At 41.1% G+C, this 26520-nt stretch overlaps 1 protein-coding gene across 9 annotated transcripts in view; it reads right to left on the reverse strand.

Annotated features, from left to right (window-relative positions):
* Window positions 1-26520, reverse strand: part of znf618 (zinc finger protein 618) — an 85358-nt gene that overhangs the window by 47990 nt on the left and 10848 nt on the right. For 3 of the 9 annotated variants that reach the window (XM_061799078.1, XM_061799082.1, XM_061799080.1), the window contains exons 2-3: window positions 10878-11074; window positions 4589-4937 (exon numbers count right to left, since the gene is read on the reverse strand). In XM_061799078.1, the coding sequence (XP_061655062.1) occupies window positions 4589-4937; window positions 10878-11074 (546 nt within the window). The other 6 variants (XM_061799086.1, XM_061799087.1, XM_061799085.1 and 3 more) reach the window with 6 other exon arrangements.

Consider the following 26520-nt stretch of genomic DNA (forward strand, 5'->3'; position numbering starts at 1 on the left):
GCGCCAGAATTTCAAAGACATTAGTGATCGTTACAACCTAATTGTGATTTTTGTTTTTGTTTTTAGGAGCTTAGTGTGTTTTTCTTTCCACTGCCTGTCTGAGTCAGTACCATCATTAAAAAGATACTCATGCACCCCATCTCTGATCACTGGGGAACAATTTTAATTTTTTTTTTTTTGTTGAGTTAGATTTTTATGCCGATTAAAACTTAAATTGGCATGTTGATTCTAAAATTGCAGTCAGTTTTTTTTCTAGCACGCCAAGTTTTTTTCTCCACAGCTTACCCTCCAGATAAGCAAAATTCCACTGACTAGCTGTAGTAAGACTTGCCAGCTGATTACGATTGGACTCATCTACAGCTACGTGGCAACTTGTTTGTGCAGTCACAATTGAAGATTGAATATATCCAACAAAGAACTCTTTCCTGTAAGCCAAGCCTAAATTGATATAAAGAAAAAAATCTTTACTTGACTATGAATTGTAAAAACACCAATTTTCAATCACAGTAGAATATTAACTTACTGATTTTAATTCATGCCTTGTAAAAAAGTAACACTGTATACTGTCAGCAGCAGTAGCACTTGTCAGTGTCAGCCGAATATACAGTGGGTAGGGAAAGTTTTCAGACCCCTTTAAATTTTCACTCTTTGTTATATTGCAGCCATTTGTCAAAATCTTTTAAGTTAATTTTTTTCCTCAATGTCCACACAGCACCCCATATTGACAGAAAAAAAAGGAATTGTTGAAATGTTTGCGGATTTATTAAAAAAGAAAAACTGAAATATGACACAGCCATAAGTATTCAGACCCTTTGCTGTGACACTCCTATTTAACTTGGGTGCTGTCCATTTCTTCTTATCATCCTTAAGATGGTTCTACACCTTCATTGGAATCCAGCTGTGTTTGATTATACTGATTGGACTTGATTAGGAAACCCTTCCTAGAGCTGGCCGTCCGGCCAAACTGAGCAATTGGGGGAGAAGAGGCTTGGGTGAGAGAGGTAAAGAAGAACCCAAAGATCACTATGGCTGAGCTCCAGAGATGCAGTCGGGAGATGGGCGAAAGTTCTAGAAAGTCAGCCATCACTGCAGCCCTCCACCAGTCGGGGCTTTATGGCAGAGTAGCTCGACGGAAGCCTCTTCTCAGTGCAAGACACATGAAAGCCTGCATGGAGTTTGCTAAAAAAACACCTGAAGGACTCCAAGATGGTGAGAAATAAGATTCTCTGGTCTAATGAGATCAAGATAGAAATTGTCGGCCTTAATTCTAAGTGGCATGTGTGGAGAAAACCAGGCACTGCTCATCACCTGTCCAATACAGTCCCAACAGTGAAGCATGGTAGTGGCAGCATCATGCTGTGAGGGTGTTTTTCAGCTGCAGGGACAGGACGACTGTTTGCAATCGAGGGAAAGATGAATGCGGCCAAGTACAGGGATATCCTGGATGAAAACATTCTCCAGAGTGCTCAGATCCTCAGACTGGGCCGAAGGTTCACCTTCAAGAAAGACAATGACCCTAACTAAGCACACAGAAGAAATACCGAAGGAGTGGCTTCAGAAAAACTCCGTGACAGTTTTTGAATGGCCCAGAAAGAGCCCTGACTTCAACCCAATTGAGCATCTCTGGAAAGACCTGGAAATGGCTGCCCACCAACGTTTGCCATCCAACCTGACAGAACTGGAGAGGATCTGCAAGGCGGAATGGCAGAGGATCCCCAAATCCAGCTGTGAAGAACTTGTTGCATCATTCCCAAAAATACTCATGGCTATAGTAGCTCAAAAAGGTGCTTCTACTAAATACTGAGCAAAGGGTCTGAATACTTACGGCTGTGTGATATTTCAGTTTTTCTTTTTTAATAAATTGAAAAAATTTCAACAATTCCGTTTTTTTTCCTGTCAATATGGGTGCTGTGTATACATTAATGTGGAAAAATGAACTTAAATGATTTTAGCAAATGGCTGCAATATAAAAAAAGAATGAAACATTTAAGGGCGTCTGAATACTTTCTGTACCCACTGTCGAGTGGAGTGACACTTCATCAAGATGTGCATAAAAGCAGTTGAAATGACTATATTAAATGTTGATTAATGTTCTTAATTACAGTAAAAGTGTTAAATTGATTCACTTATTTGATAATCCTCAAGAAGGATCTTATGGAATTTATAGCTTATAGAATTTTCTCAAATTCAAACTTGGTAAAGCCTGTGAGCCCGACTGCTTAGCAAGCAGCGACTGGACGGCGGATTGAAGCATTTTACGAAGAGGGGGGCAAACTAAACCATTAACACCGTTCACACAAGGCAGCGGGCTTTTCAGTTTTGACACAGGCAATTTTGATTCACTAGTGTGACGAATGTGGGCAATATCCGCTTCACTACATCCTGTTTCAATTAGCCATTGGCGAGGTGGCAAACGGGCCGCGCGAACACTGAAATTCATAAGAATATTATATTATATATTAAGACATTAATAATGAATATTACACACACATGAAATTTTGATGTGTTTTAGAATTTATTTATGACAATATTATATGACGATCAGCTAGCAAGCGGCCGAGAGCATCTCACCATATGTATGGCCCGGCATTCTGGGGGATAGCTTTGCAACAAAGGCATTGTTGCCCTCTACAAGGTGCCATTCCTCATTGCAGTTATTCAGAGGCTTGACAATCACACAAACTGCACAAGATCCTCCAATACCCATCCCCGTTAAAAAACGCCATTGATGTCTTTAGACGGCATTGGCAGGGAATAGATGGATTCTGAATGACGTCTCTGGATGGCATTGGCAGGAAATGAGTTACATTATTTTTGGGATGGTGTCTTTGAAAGTGCATTAACATGTTGGATGCGTTTAGCGTTGGAAAAAAGAATAAAGAAAATCGAATAACTCAGCTAAGTCGACATAAACAATAGGTCGATGCAAAATTTCTGCTTTGAAGCTCTGCCGGACCAATAAAAGAAAAGGTCCGCCCGAACCATGTTTGCGCCGGCGGAACCAATGTTTCACACAGACATTTATTGCAGACGGACACAGTAATGAGCCACTGATAAACTTTGCCCAAAATGACAGCGGAGCGTCTGTACGTGATTCTTTTAAGAAGACGTGTAGATGTGTAATGTACATACAGTATAACATCATATATGATTGAGCTGAATGGAAGTTAGCATTTTTTTTAACCTCTAATGGTAATCACTAGTGCGTTAATGCTACCGTTTAGTGTTTAGCTGTGTCAAATTCTGTACACCATATTTATATCATACACTCAGTACCAACATATGGAGTTTAAGGATCAAAGTCCATCCCACATAAATGAGAATAAAATGCATGTAAGTAGTAAAAAAATAAATAAATGATACTGGGTGTAGGGGGTGATTATTTGACCAATGATCAATCGGAGAATCGATTCTGAAAAGATTTTATAGTGACAGCCCTAGTATTGTCCGTGACTTGAAAGTTTTTTTGACGCACTTACAGGATGACTAGTCTGAAGAAATATTTTCAATCTAAGCTTATGTTTTTAAAAATTACATTGAAATAATAATAATTATTATTATTATATTACGTTTGGTACCACTGTGAGCTCCTATGTTTGGATCTGGAATGGAAGCACACATTCTGGCAGTTTAAAGAAGTGAGAGCCAGTTCTGCCACTTCAGAGGCCACACAGCTTTGTGTCTTAAAGTATCGTGATTTTCGGTTTTGATACGATTCGTTACTACTACTACATTTATCACAATTTTTGCAAAATGCTGCTAGGAAACCAGGCGTTTTAGGCCGCAACAACAACGAAAAAACAACCTGCGACTGACTCTATACTAGGCGCTAGTTTTAGCACTAAAATACACAATTTAATGAGCAGCGGTTTTTGGTGACCTTTTCTAAGCAAATAAGTGTATCACGGTCATTGCGTCATCGTACGAGTGAATGGTGCAAAAACAATTACAGATCTACAGTAGTAAGCCTTCATCACACCCTTTTATTTGATGTATGATTCGACATGGTTTGTGCCACACCAAAAACTAATCAAGTGAGTTCCTCAAGTAGCAGACAAAATGCAAGGGTTGAAGAGATATGTTGAGAAATAATCAAGTTAGACTGTTTTACTCTAATGAAAAGGCATTTTTGAGCAGGCGATAGCACACACATACATTCCCCAAAAATACTTTTTTTTCCCCCCCGGCACAAAAAAACTCAATTTCTCCAGAACCCATCATTTGATTTTGGGGGAAATCTTGTCATTTTACTGCTATATGGTCACTAAGTTTTTAAACGATTCGATAAAATGTATGAAAAAAATGAAGGCTATATTGCCTTCGCTTGTACTTTCAACAAAATAGACCAGTCACCTTTTCATTGAAGCTAAAAGCTTCACAGACGAAAATATACCACTTGATACAATAACAACAGTCTACTGTACATTAAAGAACAGACATGTCAGGGACCCAATAAAAATTTACCTGTAACCCATTTCAGGTCCTGCCCCTCAGTTTGGAAAACCTTGAGCAATTAAGTACACAAGTATATACTTAACTAATTGGGATTTTTAATGTGTGTACAATATGTATCCATGTGGTCACACACCTATGCATGAGTCTGTGCTCTTGGTTGGAGGAGGAGTACCAAGGGCGAACATACCCTCGGTCTGGCCTCTGCGAGATCCGCCTCCGCTCGCTTTGCCGTCGTTTCCTCCGATGACGACGCAGATCTCCGCCGGATTGGTGTCACCAAATGTGCCATTGCTCGTCTCCGTGGTGCCTGGTTCCTTCTTGATCATGACAGGAGACGAGCTGGCGTCCTGGCTGACAACGGCATCCTGGCTGACTACTGCAGAAGTGGAAGGGGGACCGTTGCTCCCACCGCTCACCAGCTCCGTGCCTGGATTGGGTGACTGTTGTGCACTCATGACTCCGCCTTCTCTGACCCTGAACTTCTGTATGATTAATGACAGCGAAGCACACAAAGTCCTACATTAATAAAATGAGGCAACATAATGATGTAATAGTTACCTTAGGTGAGACTATGAAAGGGCATTGGCAACAAGCCACGTTAAAATAAATTGTTGAATGAAAAGAACCTGTTCTGTTTTTGTGCAGATCCAGATAGCATTCCTCCCCCTCTTTTGTTAATGAGATGTGAATGAATAAAAATGCCTTTTTCCTCAATTTTTCAGTGAATAATCCATGACTCTTAATGGGAAAATGCAAGCATAGACAGGATGTGGTTATCTATAAAGGTGCTGATCTAAAATAGAATTGTTTGGCCTTGGTTGATGTTTGCGTTCTACCGAGTGATGCTTTGGTTTCAAGGACGGCTCTTAAAAGTAGCCTAATGTAGATTAGTGATTCCCAACCAGGGTGCCGTGGCACTATAGTATGCTGTGAAAGATCATCAGGGGTGCTGCAGGAAATTATTCATTCATTAAAAATATATCTTTGTTCATCCATCTACAACCCCAATTCCAGTGAAGTTGGGACGTTGTATTAAACATTAACACATACAGAATACAATGATTTGCAAATCCTGTTCAACCTATATTTAATTGAATAAACTACAAGGACAAGATATTTAATGTTCAAACTGATAAACTTTATTGTTTTTAGCAAATAATCATTTACTTAGAATTTTATGGCTGCAACACGTTCCAAAAAAGCTGGGACAGGTAGCAAAAAAGAAAGTTGAGGAATGCTCATCAAACACCTGTTTGGAACATCCCACAGGTGAAGAGGCTAATTGGGAACAGGTGGGTGCCATGATTGAGTATAAAAGGAACTTCCTTTAATTGCTCAGTCATTAACAAGCAAAGCTGGGGTGTGGTTCACCTCTTTGTGAACAAGTGCATGAGAAAATAGTCGAACAGTTTAAGGAAAATGTTCCTCAACATACAATTGCAAGGAATTTAGGGATTTCATCATCTACGGTCCATAATATTATCAAAAGGTTCAGAAAACCTGGAGAAATTACTGTATGTAAGCGGCAAAGGCCGAAAACCAACATTGAATGCCCGTGACCTTTGATCCCTCAGGCGGCACTGCATCAAAAACCGACATCAATGTGTAAAGGATATCACCACATGGGCTCAGGAACACTCCAGAAAACCAATGTCAGTAAGTACAGTTCGGCCCTACATCCGTAAGTGCAACTTGAAACTCTACTATGCAAAGCAAAAGCCATTTATCAACAAGACGCCGGCTTCACTTGGCCCGAGCTCATCTAAGATGGACTGACGCAAAGTGGAAAAGTGTTCTGTGGTCCGACGAGTCCACCTTTCAAATTGTTTTGGGAAATTGTGGACGTTGCGTCCTCAGGGCAAAGTTCAAAAGCCAGCATCTGTGATGGTATGGGGCTGTGTTAGTGCCAATGGCATGGGTAACTTACACATCTGTGAAGGCACCATTAATGCTGAAAGGTACATACAGGTTTTGGAGAAAAATATGCTGCAATCAAAGCAATCTCTTTTTCATGGACGCCCCTGCTTATTTCAACAAGACAATGCCAAACCACATTCTGCACGTTACAACAGCGTGGCTTTGTAGTAGAAGAGTGCGGGTACTAGACTGGCCTGCCTGCAGTCCAGACCTGTCTCCCATTGAATATGTGCGGCGCATTATGAAGCGTAAAATACGACAACAGAGACCCCGGACTGTTGAACAGCTGAAGCTGTACATCAAGCAAGAATGGGAAAGCTTCAACAATTAGTGCCCTGAGTTCCCAAACGTTTATTGAATGTTGTTAAAAGGTGATGTAACACATTGGTAAACATGACCCTGTCCCAGCTTTTTTGGAACATGTTGCAGCCATAAAATTCTAAGTTAATGATTATTTGCTCACAACAATAAAGTTTATCAGTTTGAACATTAAATATCTTGTCTTTGTGGTGTATTTAATTAAATATAGGTTGAATATGATATGTAAATCATTGTATTCTGTTTTTATATATGTTTAACACAACGTCCCAACTTCATTGGAATTGGGGTTGTATCTATGCCAGTGTTATCTTGTGAAAGGCAGAATAATTAAATGCTTTCCTGTTAGATGGCAGAAGTTAAAACTTGTGTAGCCACTAGGGATGTAATGATATCTATACCCCACGGTTCGTTTTGTTCACGGTATTAATCTCACGGTACAATAATTATTGCAATATTGTGGGAAAGCTCACGGTACAGGTGGAGCCAACAGGCGAGCATAGGACAACCAAAAAACCTCTCTTTTTCTTGCTGGCCAAGTCCTTCTCGATTGACTTTCGCAGAGCTTCCAACCTATAAAAATTCACTTTTAGAACAATTTGTCTGAATTTCCATATTTTCAAAACTTTGTCAAGAATATTACCTTGTGACAGTATTAATCATCATTGTTAAGAAATGATGGCTTCAATAGTCATATTAATGTTTATATTACATCAACCTTGTAATGGCGGACGCAGTTGCAGCCTCAATCAAAGTAACAGTATATAAGATTTTGACGTTCCATCATAAAAAATATCTGTATGAATTAATTCGCATTTTGCCAATTCTGTTTTCAACCTTGGTAACGACCAAAAAAGTCTATTAAAAGAGATTAATCAGATCTCACACATCAAAATTAAAAGTCAGCACTCTATTTTGCAAACAAACTCATAACAATGCCGATAGAATGAATTGGATAGTTTATTTATGGACAATAGTTTTGGTTTCTATTTTGTGCAATGTACTTGTACGTCTTCTCTTACATGCTATTTATATAACATATTTCCTATATCCATAATTGCTGCTGAAATAATGCAAATGTCCCCATTGTGGGGCTAATAAAGGTTATCTTATCTTATATTGCAAATATTTCAATAATAATTATATACTTTTAACTTGCCAACGTTCTGCAGTGACTTGCAGTGTTGTACTAATTAATTTCCGGTTCAGACGCGGTGTCCTTTGTGGACGTTTATTATTTTTAGGCTTTACACGATCAGGATTTTTGGGGCCGATCACAGTTTAAAAAAACGATAACGATATGTGTCTATTTAAATGACCTACTCATTTATTGTATATACTTGTGTACTTAATTGCTCAAAAAAATTAGATTTACAATCGACTTTAATGTTATAATTCGCCGATCCGATTAATTATGTCATTGATCGGCTCCGCAAAAAACATTTACTCCACGTCGCTGTCGTGTACATTATATCCATCCATCCATCCATTTTCAGAGCCGCTTCTCCTCACTAGGGTCGCGGGCGTGCTGGAGCCTATCCCATCTATCATCGGGCAGGAGGCGGGGTACACCCTGAACTGGTCGCCAGCCAATCGCAGGGCACATATAAACAAACAACCAGTCGCACTCACATTTACACCTACGGGCAATTTAAAGTTGTCAATCAACCTACCATGTATGTTTTTTTGGGATGTGGGAGGAAACCGGAGTGCCCGGAGAAAACCCACGCAGGCACGGGGAGAAGATGCAAACTCCACACAGGCGGGACCGGAGATTGAACCCCGCCCTCAGAACTGTGAGGCTGACGCTCTAACCAGTCGGCCACCGTGCCGCCTAAATTATATTTGAATCCAATTTTTTAAATGTTTAGTCTTGTCGCGTATCTTTTGACATAGTACTGTAAATATCTGACCACCAATAAAGTTATTTAAAAAAAAAAAAACATGGTGGTGTGGGGCAGACGACACGACTTGAGACAGACAACACGTAATGCGTGGATCAGACTACAAGACAGATTTGGTCTTTCACGATTGCACTGTCAGACTAGTGCAATAAAATCTTGTATTTCGATACCACGGCATCCCGTTTTTTTATGATCACTGGGCTTCATCTTGTCAACTCAAACGCAACCGGATACACTTGTTACCATGGCGACGACAACAATAATGGTTCGCGCCGTGTGTTTATAACAACAAAATGGGGAAAAACGTGTTGGTGGTCACCGGTGCTCAGGAGAGGACGTTCGTTTAAGGCTTGCTTGAGGTATGTTCACGTACTTTTAATACGATACCGCTCGCAAGCAGGCAACAAAACTTTATGTAGTCTAGCAAGCTACTGCTAGCACTAACGTTTGTAAGCAAACATGCAGGCGTTCTGTCGAATCATGCTCTAAAGTTTTGGTGCGTGTGTAGTAATTTAATTACAGTAAGTTAGCACCCATTATTTCCGTCATGTTGTAATGTTGGTTTGACCTGACTGATTAGAATACATGATCTGACTAGAGCAGTGATTTACAACCTTTATGGAGCCAAGGCAAATATTTTACAATTGAAAAATCACACGGGACACCAACAAGCAAAACTGTCACAAAAAGTGGATACATTAATTACTGTATGTACTTCCTGCCATCTAATAGAAGACCATTCATTTGTTCTGTCTGTCACAATGCCTCACAGGCATGAATAGATTAACAAAGATATATTTATTGTAAATATAATTTTTTGCGTATGAACGGAAATGAATTAGTACGACACTGTAAGTGTCACTGCAAGTCACTTCAGAACGTTGGCAAGTTAAAAGTATGTAATTATTATTAATAAATATTTGCAATATAAGATAAGATAACCTTTATTAGCCCCACAATGGGGACATTTGCATTATTTCAGCAGCAATTATGGATATAGGATAATTATGGTCCTGCATGCTTCTTCTCCTGTCCTTGTCCTGTTCTATCTTGTCCTACCCTTCCCTCACAGGGTGTAGAACTACAGCCCCATGCAACACTCATATTTAACGTTTCATTGTTGTAGATAATGTAATGATTTACTTCACTCATCCTGTTTACAATTAGTGGTTTGTCTTTGTTTCTTTCTCCCTTCTAGAAACTTTGTTCTGTTCGACTGATCAAGTCTGATTCTCAATAAATTATTAATTATAATACCACAGCGGAAGTTTAAAAACTCCACTGTGACAGTAAAACTGTTTCAGCATAAAAGGGATACAGATTTTCCATTCTGCTTGACCTAACAGCCGAACAAAACCAAAAAAATTAAAAATAAAAATAAATAAATAAACTAGCTGATCGGTGATTGGCCCCAAAAATCCTGATCGTGTAAAGCCTAATAAAAACCTAATTTAGTTCCACTAGTTCACATTACAATGTTTAATGTTTATATTAACAAAGATACATTTATTGTAAATCTAATTTTGGGAGCAATTAAGTACACAAGTATATACAGTAAATGAACAATTCATTTAACTCATTCACTGCCAGCCGTTTCCTGAGCAGGGAAACCTCCAGACTGCCAGTCATTTTCAAGCAGAATATTGTGTACTATGACGATGTAAACACCAAAATCACCAAAAGAAAGATCAGACTCTCTTTTTCCATCGGAAAAAAAGTTTGTCTCGAGCTTGTAACGTTCTTTAGTAATCAGCAGTCAAATATAGGCGACTTTCAGCCAAATCTGTTTCTGGAGGGAAAAAAATTAGAAAACAGCCTTTTTGTGAAAGCAGAAACAAGGACTTTGACACCAATATTTTTTTTCTTTAGTGAAAATCTCAAACATCTGAACATAAAACAACACTGAGAAAGTACATTTGACAGAAAAATAATTTATTTACAAGTATAAATATTTACAGAATTTACATTGGACAAAAATGCATTAACAAATGGGGCTCCCACACTTGCACTTTCTTCCTCCAAATTCTCCTCCTCTAACGTTTGCTCAATAATCCAGGTTTTTATTACCTTACACATAAAATCTAGCAAAGTTTTATCCACATCTGGATTTTATTCTTCTGTGGCAGTGAATGGGATATTGTGTTGTGATGATTCTCCTTGAAACCAGTCCCTACTTCTGTTTGAAGCACAACCTGTGCAGTTTAGAAATATAACTATTACTATAAAAATACATTGTTGAAATTGCTGTTGTGGGACGTGGAGAAAAAAAAAACTTTCACTTACCTTTTTTGTCTGCGTACTGGAATCGGAGTCGAACGTCTGCTGGATGCATAACCTGTAAGTTTTAAAAAATACAATCACTAGAGAATACTTTTTATTGATGATGTGTTTTGCAAGGGTTAAAAAAAATACACTTTTCTTCGTCGCAATCCTAAAAGACGTTCGACTCGCGAGTCTTGGATTCCTGCAAGATGGATGAGCTGTAAATGGAAAATTCAAATCAGTACTGATAACAGATGTTACATTGTAATGTGAACTAGTGGGACTAAATTAGGTTTTTATTAGGCTTTACACGATCAGGAGTTTTGGGGCCGATCACCGACCAGCGAGTTTAATAAAAAAAACGATAACCGATAAACGATAAACGATCCGATCGCAAGATGGAGCAATGTGTCTATTTAAATGACTTGTTCATTTACTTAATAGCAATTAAATAAAAAATTATATTTACAACAAATATATCTTTGTTCATCTATTTATGCCAGTGAGGCATAGTGACAGACAGAACAAATGAATGGTCTTCTATTAGAAGAAAGTACATACAGTAATTAATGTATCCACTATTTGTAACATTTTTGTCTGTTGGTATGCCGAGAGATCTTTAAATTGTAAAATATGTGCCTTGGCTCCATGAAGGTTGAAAATCACTGCCTTGTCAGGTCATGTATTCTAATCAGTCAGGTCAAACCAACATTACAACATGACATAAATAATGGGTGCTAACTTACTGTAATTAAATTATTTATTGTAATTACTTCACACACAGCGGAACTTTAGAGCATGATTTGACAGAACGCAGGCATGTTTATGCACAACCGTTATGTAGCCTAGCAAGCTAGTGCTAGCACTAACGTTTTGTTGCCTGCTTGCGAGCCGTATCGTATTAAAAGTACGTGAACATACCTCAAGCAATCCTATAATTAAAGTCCTCTCCCGAGCACCGGTGATCGCCAACACACGTTTTTCCCCCCCATTTAGTTCTTATAATACACATGATGCGATTGATTGTTGTTGTCGTGGCAACGAGTGTATCTGGTTGCGTTTGAGTTGACAAGATAAAGCCCAGTGATCGTAAAAAACAGAATGCGGTTGTATTGGAATATAACATTTTATTCCAGTAGTCTGGCATAGTGCAATCGTGAAAGACCAAATTTGTCTTGTAGTCTGTTGTGTCCCACACCGCCAGCGTTTTTTTTTTTTTTTTAATAACTTTATTGGCGGTCACATATTTACAGTACTACGTCGAAAGACACGACAAGGCTAAAAATAAAGTAGCTTTTGGATTCAAATATACTGTACACGATGGCGACGCGGAGTAAATGTCTTTTACGGAGCCGATCAATGACGTCATTGATCGGATCAGCGAATTACGACAAAGCCGATCAGCATAAAATACTAATCATCGGCCGATACCGATCAAGGCGGATCAGATCGGTGTAAAGTCTAGTTTTTTATGTAACCAGGATTGAAGGAGCGCGTTTGCTCGCTAAATGTAGCTAACGCTAGCTGCAAACGAGTTACCTTAGTCTTCCTTGGTCTTCGTCGGAGGAAGCTCAGGATGAAGCTCGGCTGCTTCGAGGCTCTCCAGAGGGAGTTCACTCAACTGACGATTCCGGATCCCATATATTCAAATCCTGGTCGGCAGACGATCAGCTAGCAAGCGGCCGAGAGCATCTCGCCATATGTATGGGCCGTCATTTTGGGCGATAGCTTTGCAACAAAGCGATCGGCTTGGAGCGTGATCCTTTATTTCCCTGCATGATCTAAGGCGTCATTCCTGTCGGTCGGAGAAATATTTTTCTTCCCTTGGCGCAATCAATTTCTAGTACTGAAAGCTTTTTTTTTTTAGATTTTTTTATTTTGTCTTCTCTCTTTCCCGCCATTATGTTTGCACTATACATTATTTCTTCTCATTGTCTCCTCGTCCCAACCTCCTTGTTCTTCTTTCTCTGAGGGAGGGACATTCACCTCAAGGCGTTGTTTCCCTCTACAGGGTGCCATTCCTCATTGCATTTATCCAGTGGCTTGACAATCACACAAATTGCAGAAGACCCTCCCCCACCCATCCCCTTTGAAAAAACGCCATTGACATCTTTAGACGGCATTGGCAGGGAAAAGATGGATTCTTAATAACGTCTTTGGACGGCATTAGTATGGAATGAGTTAAATAGACATTGCTCCATCTTGTTATCGGATCGGTGATCGGTTAACGTTTTTTTTTTTAACTCGCTTATCGGAGATCGGCTCCAAAAATCCTGATCGTGTAAAACCTAATTTCAACTATTGATTTGTTCATTTTTACATAATTTGGACTTCCAGCTCATGAAACCCACAAAATCAGTAATTCAAAAATGTTTAATACTGAAGAAATCAGCACTAATTTTGCAGGCCATAAATGTTTTAAACAGTGTCACACACTCATCATCAACTAAACTCAGAGCACCTGCTAGTCTAGTGGAAGGACAAAAATATGGGAGAAGATGCACCAGCAAAAGAGATGACCGTGGGCTTCAGCGGATTATCCAACAGAGAAGATTCAAGAACCTAGCAGAAATCCAGAAAGAGTGGAATGAGGCAGGAGTCCGCTTCAAAAACCACCACATTCAGACGCATCCAGGAGATGGGTTACAACTGTTGGTTTCCACGGGTCAAGCCACTTTTGAGCCTAAGCCAACGGAGGAAGCATCTCAACTGGGCCAAGGAGAAGAAGGACTGGACTGTTGTCCAGGTGTCCAAGGTCATCTTTTCCGATGAAAGTGTGCCTTTTATTTGGGAATCAAGGACAGAACCCAAGCTGCATGAGGTCCAGTGTGAAATATCCACAGTCAGTCATGATTTGGGGTGCAAAGTCCAGTGCAGGTGTTGGTAACCTCTGCTTTCTGCAACAGTGTACTAGAATGTTTTAGAGGACTTCATGATTCCTTCTGCTGAGGATCTGTATGGATATGCAGATTTCATCTTCCAGGAGGACCTGGCCCCTGCCCATACCGCCAGCAGCAACAAAACCTGGTTTGATCCCCATGCCATCACAGTGCTTGACTGGCCAACCAAAGGTCAGATCGAAACCCCATTGAGAATATATGGGGTATTATCAAGGGGAAAATGAGGGGCATCAGACCCAAAAACAAAGAACTGACAGCAAGTATCAAGGAAATCTGGGCCATAACTCCTAGGCAATGCCACAGGCTGATTGCGTCAATGCCATGGCACATTGAGGCAGTGATTAAAGCAAAGGGATCCCCAACCAAGAATTGACGATTAACATATCGTTTTGAAAGTACCATATTTTGATTGATTTAATGTTTTTTTCTCCAAAAAATGTAAATGGTGATTTCTTCACAGTATTAAAATTTTTTGAATTCCTGATTTTGTGGGTTTTATGAGCTGGAAGCCCAAATTATGTAAAAATAAACAAATAAATTGAACTTGTTTAAATTCTGGGCCCTGAATCTACAATCTATGAAAGTTTAACTTTTTGAATGGAATTATGGAAATAAACATTTCCATGATATTCTACTTTTTGGGAAAGGTTCTGTACAGTATAGCATACTCAGTAAGCGATGCAGCCATTAAACATGTTGACAAAGCAGCATTTAAAGAAAGTCTGCAGACAACAAATCTTGAATCAAAACAGGTTGCTTTGATCTACTTGTGTTGTTATTAATGTTACTTTGCATCTTTTCTTAAACAACTGGAAACTTAATTTGCAGTCTATTGCCTGTTAAGGCATTAATGACTTTTTACCCTGTGCCAAATTTTTAATATCTGTTCAAGTGCAATTTTGTGAACAAGGCCTGAGTCTCTTTTATTTATATTTAAGATATTTATTGTTCTACTTTACAATGATAATGTTCATTATTCTTAGAATTAAAAAATAATTGTTCTTAATTATGCTCTAATATCATTACATCAGTGGCATGAAAAACATCAAGATACTATCGTTTGTCGTGATAGTTTTTGGGAAAATATATCATCCTAAAAAATTTTGCTAATCGTGACAGGCCTAAACACATACAATATATTGAGAGAAAGCAAGAGCAATGGATAACACAAAAATATTGTATAAACAGTATAAGAAATAGAGTGGCAACTGTAATAGCAATCTGCAATATAGCGGGACCGCAAAGCAAGAACCACGATATAGTTTAGGATTACTGAATCCGTATTGTATTCCGCAATGATAAAGTCCCGTGTTGGGACTCATTCTTTCCATGATGTGGATCCCGGCACTCATATTGTCTCAAGTGTAAAATTATCTATGCTCTTAAAGCCAACACAGGTTTTGAAACAGCCAAGTGCCAAATAATCATGGGACTCCTACTTACCCGGTAGTTTCTTTTCCTCCGGTAAGTGATATTCTAAGATGATTTATTTGTATTATTTTATTATTATTCTTAATATTATTTTTTTTTCTGGAATATGTTTTTATTTGGTGGCACGGTGGACGACTGGTTAGCAAATCCACCTCACAGTTCTGAGGACCGGGGTTCAAATGCCAGACCCACTTGTGTGGAGTTTGCATGTTCTCCCTGTGCCTGTGTGGGTTTTCTCCAGGTACTATGGTTTCCTCTCACATCCCAAAAACATGCATGGTAGGTTAATTGAAGACTCTAAATTGCCCGTAGGTGTGAATGTGAGTGTGAATGGTTGTTTGTTTATATGTGCCCTGTGATTGGCTGGCAACCAGTTCAGGGTGTACCCCACCTCTCACCCGAAGATAGCTGGGATAGGCTGCAGCACGCCCGCGCCCCAAGTGTGGATAAGCGGAATGGAAGCTGAATGAATGTTTTTATTTGTGGTGGCACAGTAGCCAACTGGTTAGCACATCTGCCTCAAAGTTCAGAGGTCCAGGGTTCAAATTCAGCCTCACCTGTGTGAAGTTTGCATGTTCTCCCCGTGCTCTGGTTTCCTCCCACATCCCAAAAGCATGTATGGTAGATTTACTGAAGATTCAATTGCCCATAGTTGTGAATGTGAGTGCGAATGGTTGTTCGTGTCTATATGTGCCCTGCGACTGACTGACTGGCTACCAGTTCAGAGTGTAGTCGGCCTTTCACCCGAAGTCAGCTGGGATTTATTTTTGGATTGATGTTGGTTGTTGGATTTGTACAGAGTGGCCCTATTTTCTTATTGCATTTTTTGGGATTAATGGGATGGATTAGCAGACAGATATGTTGTAACAGGAGTCAGAATCTTTATTCTCTCTCTGTGTGATGTTCATTGATCCATGACTTTCGACTTGAGATACACACTCAACTGCACACCACTAATGAGTGATACTGTGAGAATATGCTTCGCCAGATCGTCTCTTCGACGAGGCGGCACGAGGAGAGCCGACTCATATGGATTCCCGGTGGCGGCCGACACGAACCATGATGCGGGCTGCGCGAAGTGGAGGTCCACTGGCAGCCGATTCCGGCTCATGGGTCTGCATTTGCTGGGACAGAGAGTGGCGCGAACAACAAGGCACTTCTTGCCCAATCGATTGTAAATCGACACTCTGACAGGTGTAGTACGCCGTAGCAAGTTGCAATTCCTCTGTATCCCTTCCAGCGCGAGCGTTTTGGTCACGTGGGCCAGTAAGTATATTCCCGCGCTTGCGCGGCCGACAACACCCGCATTGCATCACGTGACCGACGCATTGGCCTGCGCGGCCCCTCTGCGTCACTTGACGTGCACACGGCAAAAAATGTTGCTGCGCGTAGAATGCTGCGGACATCATCTCTCGTGATTGGTCCGTTTTAGTCACATACTGTGATGACGTACTTAGCGTTCCTCTCGGTTCCACATACCACCTACACCGCCGCCTTCTTGATCGATTTTGCAGCATAATTAAACGTATAATCTGGTCATCTAGGTCCATTTGTTCTAGCAGACACTGTTCCACGGTCGCCATTGTTGTTGCTTTGTTCCTTGTTACGGAAAGGAAAGGAAAAACAGCTACCGGAAATGGCCAAAAAATGCAGAGGAAACTCCACCCTGTGGCCTCCTACCCAATGCGAGCCATAGCGACTAGACCTTACGCCGATCTGATCGGTGTTACCGGTATCGGCCGATAATTAGCATTTCATGCTGATTGCCTGATCAGCTTTTATGTCATAAGTCGCCGATCCAATCAATGACGTCATCGATCAGCGCCGCACAAGACATTTAACTCCGCGTCGCCGTCGCGTATGAATCCAAAAGCTAGTTTATTTTTAGCCTTGTCACATGTCTTGTTGCGCAGTACTGTTTTTTCAATCTTGTCGGTGAAAAAAAACACGTCGTCGGTGTGGGACTATTTTGCGGTGTCTCAGACAAACACGTAAGTTATTTGCAGTTTGTGCACAACTGAAGTACGTCATCAAAATGCTTCAACACAACAAATTTGATCGAGTTCCTGAAGAATGTACACGAGGAGCATGCCGCAGTTCAAGCAATGCAGCGGGGGGGGGGGGAATAAATAAATTTAAAAAGTCAAACAGACTCAAATTCTGGACAACACCCGTCCATATAGCTGGGACAGTGAGAAAGTTAGAGTAAGCATGTCATTAACAGTATTTATTAAAATAATTTAATTACAGTAAGTTAGCACCCTGTATTTCTGTCATGTAATGTTGATTTGACCGAAACTTATGTCAGTGGCCAATCCTTGAATGCCCCCTAGAGGTCATTGGTGTTTTAACTTTTGTCTAAAATGCTAGAGAATAATTTGAGCTGGGACGGACGGATGGGCTCCAGCACACCCGCGACCCTTGTGAGGATAAGCTGTACAGAAAATGGATGGATACAGTATACAGTACACAAGTATATACAATAAATGAACAAGTCATGTAAATGGACACATTGCTCCATCTTGTGATCAGATCGGTGACCGTTTTTTTTTTGTTTTTTTTTAACTTGCTGATCGGTGATCGGTCCCAAAAATTCTGATCGTGTAAAGCCTAGTAGCGACATCCCCGACTCGGAGGAGAACTGCAGTACATTTTCAAAACTGCGCGTGTGGGTTGCGCTGGAGTATAAAGGCAAACTGCGCGCGGGATAGCCGCAGTGACATCAGCGCGGTCACTGCCCACGCGAGTATCAAGAAGCTTTTACTTGTGACCAGTGATGCCAGTAACGCTTTACAAAGTCAATTCTTACTCCAAAAATGTGCTCCGCTGACATCAGAAGTAATCTAACGGGTTACTTTTTATATTAGAGTAGTCAGATTACAGGTACTTTGATTTATCTGACAATAGTTACTTTTTTGTTCATGAGAATCAAAGGTTAATATGCTTTTGAATAATAATAATAATATACTACAACAGATATTCATCATTAACAAACTACAGTGCTTGGGAACATGAGGCAAGTCAATAACCAAGACACTTGATTCAGTCACGGTGCATGTCATAAGTGTAGACGAATTTTCAGCCTTTGTTTTAGTTATGACTAATAAAACAGACGAAACACACTATATTCTTAACTATCCATAACTAAAATGCACACAACGACTCACTAAAATATCGAAAAAGGCGAACTATTTATAAACGGAGCCGTCTGGGGCAATGATGTCACGTGACGTTGCACGTTTTCCGCACAGTCAACTCACGTGTACCCAAGCAGCCACCGGCGCAAACACAATGGACACTGACGAGGGATTGGCATACTAAAACATATGAGCACTGGGTCTTTCGGCATGACAATGATCCCAAACACACTGCCCGGGCAACAAAGGAGTGGCTTCGTAAGAAGCATTTCAAGGTCCTGGAGTGGCCTAGCCAGTTTCCAGATCTCAACCCCATAGAAAATCTTTGGAGGGATTGAAAGTCTGTGTTGCCCAGTGACAGCCCCAAAACATCACAGCTCTAGAGGAGATCTGCATGGAAGAATTGGCCAAAATACCAGCAACAGTGTGTGAAAACCTTGTGAAGACTTACCAAAAACGTTTGACCTCTGTCATTGCCAACAAAGGGTATATAACAAAGTATTGAGATTAACTTTTGTTATTGACCAAGTACTTATTTTCCACCATAATTTGCTAATAAATTCTCTAAAAACCAGACAGTGATTTTCTGGATTTTTGTTGTTGTCATTTTGTCTCTGATAGGTGAGGTATACCTATGATGAAAATTACAGGCCTCTCTCTTCTTTTTAAGTGGGAGAACTTACACAATTGGTGGCTGACTAAATACATTTTTGCCCCACTCCATTCCAGGCACCGAAGACACCAGGCGTATTTTCAGCACATTCTACGGACACGCCCTCAGCAACCAACAGCTGGAAGTACATCTCGATGTTTCACAAGTTTGGAGCCTAATTTTATACACTTGGCGCATTTACATTAAGTGTAGTGTTAATGTTCAAATTGTGCATAACGTTACAGTTGCTTATGATAAGAAGAAGCCTAGCATTAGTCATGGCTGATCAGTATAATATGGGTAAGTGCATTCAAATAATTAAAAAAATATACAACGGAAAGTCATGCTCCCCCTGCTGCCCATGAGTTGCTGAGCTCATCCTTCCAGCCAGAGCTGCCATCTCCTCGTTACATGAGGCTCAAGGGAAAATGGAAACGATGACATTTAAATGTCAAATGTAAAAAAAAAAAAAACTTTAAATGCCAAATAGTTAAGGTTGAACACAAAGAAAAAATAATTCCTGTTACTTTATTTTGGCTATTTAAGCATACTAATATATAAGCAAAACTAATTTAAGCTCATCTCTCAGCTCATGTTCTCTTTTGTTTCCATTGCCAGTTCAAGATTTTTATTTGCGGATCCTATTATCAGTTGTTTTTTTTGTTTTTTTACTCATCGAAGGGGCTTATTCCCTCTTTATTTCATGACAAAGTCAGAATGGTCACAGCTAAGAGCTGATCCCAAATTTGACCAAAGAGTCAGAATGTGGCCAATATCATAATCAGAATAATCTTTATTTTGCCAAGTATGTCCAAAAAACACAAGGAATTTGTCTCCGGTAGTTGGAGCCGATCTAGTACGACAACACAGTCAATTGACAGAGAACACTTTTGAGACATAAAGACATGGAGAAAAACAGTCACTGAGCAATAAAGGGTTGCTAGTTATCTGGTAATGCCGGTACAATTTTTTTTGGGCAATTGTGCAAAAAGATGCAGAGTCCTCTAGCACTTACAGCAGTTTGAATGACTAATATAGCAATAGTCCGGTGTAATGACCATTGTGCAAAGGGCGCCGAGACTTCAAGGAGTGTATGCAGTTTAAAGCGACTACTCGCGCGATAATCTGGGACAATGTTGAATGTGCAAATGTTGCAGACACTCCTCAGTCAGTGTGCAAGTGGTGCAGATGCTACTCTGCCATGAGTGGCAAGTATTGGTCAACAACAGATATGCAAATAGTGCAGCGTGGCGAGACTACTACAGTGAGTGCACGAGTAATGTATAATTGGCCCGACAGAACTGTGACAACAAACACAAGAGAAAAAAATTGGCAGCATGTTGCATTGGAATTTTAGGTTAGCTGTTTAAGAAGTTGAATTAGGCGATTAAACTAAAAACAAACCAACAAAAAATCCACCATGATACAGTGTGAACTTGACAGCATTGCTGGGTCCCATAAAAATTGTGTAACCATGTTTTCAATGAAATGTTGAAACTAAAAGCGGAACTAAATGCTTACAGAATGTTACAGCATTTTAACTATTGATGCAAAAAACAACGAAACATTTGTGAATATTATGTTGTAAATCCCAGATTTGCATTTGTACAATATTCCTTTTCACAATAAAATACCTTGTTTGTTTTAGATGTCACTGTTAACAGACATGCAAACACCAAAGGCATGAAAAAAAAAAACATAGTCGGGGGAGGGTCTGGGGGGATCCCCCGGGCCCCCGCAGGGAGTTTTTTTTTATTTTAACATAAATTAAGCCATCTGAAAGAATCTGACGAGTACAATAAGGCAAAAGCAACAAATCTTCACGCAGAAAAAAATATTTACACCACTCAAGTACATGCACAAATTTAAGATTAAAATTAAATTTGCCTAATTTCTTTGCTTTTTTTGTTCTGGCCTCCAACTTGAGCCAGGCCCATCTCCACCTGCACCTGATGCCTAAAATCAGTCTTTTTCACTTCATTTTTCACTATCACTATCGTTTCCTAATTAATACAAGATGTACTAGCGGATCTGTTCTTGTCACCAATGTTACGTGTGCTTCGCGGTTCAGCTGTGACCACAACCAGGGCCACGACCCGGAACACCTCAACGTGAAAATACAAAAGACCAGTATAACAAATATGACACTGGCTGATCGGATGATCAAAAATGTACAGCAATAGAGGATGTCCGCTCCAGAGGTGGGTAGAGTAGCCATATATTGTACTCAAGTAATAGTACTGTTACTTGACAATATGTGACTCAAGTAAAAGTAAAAAGTAGTCCTCCAAGAAATTACTTAAGAGTAAAAAGTACACAGTGAAATAACTACTGAAGTACTGAGTCAATAGCACAAAAAAAAAAAAAGAACAACAAAAACATCTCCAATTTACTGCATGGTGTTTTCTCAAGTTATAAGTGAGCTGAAATATCCACGTTTGGGCAGACAGTGCCAGAGAAATACTACAATACATGAAAGCTGTTGTTTTTGTTAGTCTAAATGTAAACATGAGTCGCACGCCGTTGCCTTCATGGTAACAATGAACTTCCCAACATGGTTGCCACGTAGGCATGACCATCAGCCGGGCTGGCTTATCTAGTGTTAATACCCATGCCCAGGAAGCTCAATAGAAGACGTTGTGTTGGGTCATGTGACTTTCTTGTGTCATTTGATTGCTGAAATAGACAAACGTCATTTGCGCTTAAATTGGATTGGCGCAAACAGTGCCGAATGCGGAAGTCGACGTCGTAGTCTCGCGCACGAAATAGTTGATAAATAAGCAATAATTGATAAATAAAAGTAGCGAGCGACATTTAGATCATTGTAACCGTAAAAGTACCGTTACTTCTTAGCAGCAGAAGTGGCGGAAGTGTTTTTTCTGGTCTCGTCAAGTCCTGTGACGTATCCAAAGCAGGTCCCGAGCGCATAGGTAGAACCTCAGGCCAATGGAGTCGCATATGAGTCAGCCGCGGAGTAACATTCAGAAATGACATGTGGAATGGATCGAGCTGCCAGCGTTCAAGGAGTACAAAACAGCCTATGACATCAGCAACGGCGAAAAACACGCCCACATGCTGCCACCACCATGCTTCCCTGTTGGGACTGTATTGGACAGGTAATGAACAGTGCCTGGTTTTCTCCACACATACCACTTAGAATTGAGGCCAAAAAGTTCTATCTTTGTCTCATCAGACCATCCATCCATCCATCCATTTTCTGAGCCGCTTCTCCTCACTCGGGTTGCGGGCGTGCTGGAGCCTATCCCAGCTATCATCGGGCAGGCGGCGGGGTACAACCTGAAATGGTTGCCAGCCAATCGCAGGGCACAAACAAACAAACAACCATTCGCACACACATTCACACCTACGGGCAATTTAGAGTTTTCACTTAACCTACCATGCATGTTTTTGGTATGTGGGAGGAAACCGGAGTGCACGGAGAAAACCCACGCAGGCACAGGGAGAACATGCAAACTCCACACAGGCGGGGCCGGGGATTGAACCCCGGTCCTCAGAACTGTGAGGCTGACGCTCTAACCAGTCGTCCACCGTGCCCTCATCAGACCAAAGAATCTTATTTCTCACCATCTTGGAGTCAGATGTTTATTTTTTTTTAGCAAACTCCATGCGAGCTTTCATGTGTCTTGCTCTGAGGAGAATCTTCCGTCAGGCCACTCTGCCATAAAGCCCCGACTGGTGGAAGGCTGCAGTGATAGCTGACTTTCTAGAACTTTCTCCCATCTCCCGACTGAATCTATGGAACTCAGCCACAGTGATCTTTGGGTTCTTCTTTACCTCTCTCACCAAGGCTCTTCTCCCCCGATTGTTCAGTTTGGCTGGACGGCCAGCTCTAGGAAGGGTTCTGGTCATCCCAAACGGCTTCCATTTAAGGATTATGGAGGCCACTGTGCTCTTAAGAACCTTAAGTGCAGCAGAAATCTTTTTGTAACCTTGGCCAGATGTGTGCTTTGTCACACTCCTGTGTCTGTGCTCTTCAGGCAGTTCCTTTGACCTCATGATTCTCATTTGCGCTGACATGCACTGTGAGCTGTAAGGTCTTACATAGACAAGTGTGTGGTTTTCCTTATCAAGTCCAATCAGTATAATCAAACACAGCTGGACTCCAATGAAGATGTAGAACCATCTCAAGGATGATCAAAAGAAATGGCAGTACCCAAATTAAATACGAGTGTCACAGCAAAGGGTCTGAATACTTATGGCTGTGTGATTTCAGTTTTTCTTTTTTTTTAATAAATCTGAAAAAATTTCAACAATTCTGTTTTTTTTTCTGTCAATATGGGGTGCTGTGTGTACATTAATGAGAAACAAAAATGAACTTAAATGACTTTAACAAATGGCTGCAATATAACAAAGAGTGAAATTTCTAAGGGGGTCTGAATACTTTCCGTACCCACTGTATGTGTTAAAATAAAAAAGGAAATATTGGGTGTTCATAAGCACTAAGTTACCAAAACTCTCCGTTACAGATAAAGGAAGGCTGAAGGCAAAACATAGCTCTATATTAGATTTAGTTTGAAAAGTACTGAGAACTAATTATATTGCGGGGGGAAACTACAGAGGTAAAAATTCCATACTCATTGTTAAAAACGTGAAAAAACAGAGGTTTAGGCACCCTTTTTGTTTTTGGAGCATCACTGAAAAAACCCTGTCAGTGATCACATGACTGGTGTCTGCCCAAAGCAGATAACAGGTCTGCACAATAGCCCCCACTGCACTGTGACAGCCTTAGTAATTAATATGAGTGACAGGCCATTGAATAACTAAAATTTACCTGTTCGAGTTTCTTACATTTTCTTAATCATCAGTATAATTTAATACCACTCGTGACCTGTTGTCCTCTGACCATCTGTTCTTTCAAATTGTAAAACATCTGCTCAAAATAGCAACAAGGTAGAAACTAAATGTACAAACCTAACCCAAAAAGAAGAAAAAACAACCAAAGTGTAGGTAATGAGTCCATGTGGTTTTGAGTTAAATTAAATTTGCATTTCAAAGATGAAGCAGAGATCAGAGCGAGTGTCATAAGTAAGCAAACACTAGACACATTAGGATTTAGGTCTATTTCCAAGATTTCTTCCAAAGCAATTTTGGGTACAGCTATTTGGAAATAACAGTATATTCCCTACGGTGCAGAGTATACATAGTGGATGAAGTGAAAAGTGAACATAATAATAAAAATACCAGCACCATAAAGAATTGGTTCGATTGCATGGAATTCACTGGAGATTAAGTGTTGAAGCAACAGAACCAAATTAACAAAACAAAAACAAAAAACGTACAGCAATACTTGGCTGGAACCTTCATTAAGTTCAGACATGCAAATACCAAAGGCATGAAAAAGGTGACAAAAAAAAAATAAAAATAATTAAAAATACATTGTAAGGGGGTGGGTCTGGGGGATCCCCCGCAGGTTATTTTTTTGATTTTAACATAAATTAAGCAATCTGCAAGACTCCGACGAGTACAATAAGGCAAAATCTACAAATTTTCTTCACGCAGAAAAACTTATTTACACCACTCAAGTAGATGTGGATGTACAAATTTAAGATTACAATTAAATTTGCCTCATTTCTTTGCTTTTTTGTTTTGGCCTCCAACTTGAGTGAGGCCCATCTCCACCTGCACTTGATGCCTGCTTGAAGCTGTGCCACATGAATAGCACCCTCCTCTTTAAGCACTCTCATTCTGGAAAAGAATTGACTAAAATCGTTGTCTGTTTCACCTCATTTTTCACTATAACCAACTTCAAAGGCTAATCCCAAATGCATCTTCCATGAAAATATTAACTACAATATTTTTCTGTTTTTATTTAATTTTAAGTTAATTCATTCTGTGTTGTGACATAATCCCTAACATCGCTACGTCGCTTAATACATTTAACATTAACATCCATAAACTATCCATCCATTTTCTACCGCTTATCCGGGTCGGGTCGCGGGGGCAGTAGCTTTAGCAGGGACGCCCAGACTTCCCTCTCCCCAGCCACTTCATCCAGCTCTTCCGGGGGGATCCCGAGGCGTTCCCAGGCCAGCCGAAGGACGTAGTCTCTCCAGCGTGTCCTAGGTCGTCCCCGGGGTCTCCTTCCGGTGGGACGTGCCCGGAACACCTCACCAGGGAGGCGTACGGGAGGCATCCGAATCAGATGCCCCAGCCACCTCATCTGGCTCCTCTCAATGTGGAGGAGCAGCACCTCTACTATGAGATCCTCCCGGATGACCGAGCTTCTCACCCTCTCTCTAAGGGAGAGCCCGGACACCCTGAGTAGGAAACTCATTTCGGCCGCTTGTATCCGGGATCTTGTTCTTTCGGTCAGGACCCACAGCTCATGACCATAGGTGAGACCGTTAAATTGACCGTTAAATTGAGAGCGTCGCCTTTCGGCTTAGCTCCTTCTTTACCACAACGGACCGATACAAAGTCCACATCACTGCAGACGCTGCACCGATCCGCCTGTCGATCTCCCGTTCCATTCTTCCCTTACTCGTGAACAAGACCCCAAGATACTTGAACTCCTCCACTTGGGGCAGGATCTCATCCCCGACCAGGAGAGGGCATGCCACCCTTTTACGACTGAGGACCATGGTCTCAGATTTGGAGGTGCTGATTCTCATCCCAGCCGCTTCACACTCGGCTGCGAACTGCTCCAGTGAGAGTTGGAGCTCACGACAACAGAACCACATCATCAGTAAAAGCAGAGATGCAATACTGAGGCCACCAAACCGGACCCCCCCTACGCCTCGGCTGTGCCTACAAATTCTGTCCATAAAGGTTATGAACAGAATCGGCGACAAAGGGCAGACTTGGCGGAGTCCAACCCTCACCGGGAACGAGTCCGACTTACTGCCGGATATGCGGACCAAACTCTGACTCCGGTTGTACAGGGACAGAACAGCCCGTATCAGGGGGTTCGGTACCCCATACTCCCGAAGCACCCTCCACAGGACTCCCCGAGGGACACGGTCGAACGCCTTCTCAAAGTCCACAAAACACATGTAGACTGGTTGGGCGAACTCCCATGCACCCTCGAGGACCCTGCCGAGGGTGTAGAGCTGGTCCAGTGTTCCACGGCCAGGACGAAAACCACACTGAATCTGAGATTCGACTTCCCGACGGACCCTCCTCTCCAGCACCCCTGAATAGACCTTACCTGGGAGGCTGAGCAGTGTGATCCCCCTGTAGTTGGAACACACCCTCCGGTCCCCCTTCTTAAAAAGGGGGACCACCACCCCAGTCTGCCAATCCAGAGGCACTGTCCCCGATGTCCACGCGATGTTGCAGAGGCGTTTCAACCAGGACAGCCCCACAACATCCAGAGCCTTTAGGAATTCCGGGCGAATCTCATCCACTCCCTGGGGCCCTGCCACCGAGGAGCTTTTTAACTACCTCGGTGACCTCAAACCCAGAGATAGCAGAGCCCGCCTCAGAGAACGCACACTCTGCTTCCTCATGGGAAGGCGTGTCAGTGGAATTGAGGAGGTCTTCGAAGTATTCTCCCCACCGATTCACAACGTCCCGAGTCGAGG

The sequence above is a fragment of the Phyllopteryx taeniolatus genome, chromosome 15, assembly GCF_024500385.1.
Source record: "Phyllopteryx taeniolatus isolate TA_2022b chromosome 15, UOR_Ptae_1.2, whole genome shotgun sequence".
Classification (NCBI taxonomy): Eukaryota; Metazoa; Chordata; class Actinopteri; order Syngnathiformes; family Syngnathidae; genus Phyllopteryx; species Phyllopteryx taeniolatus.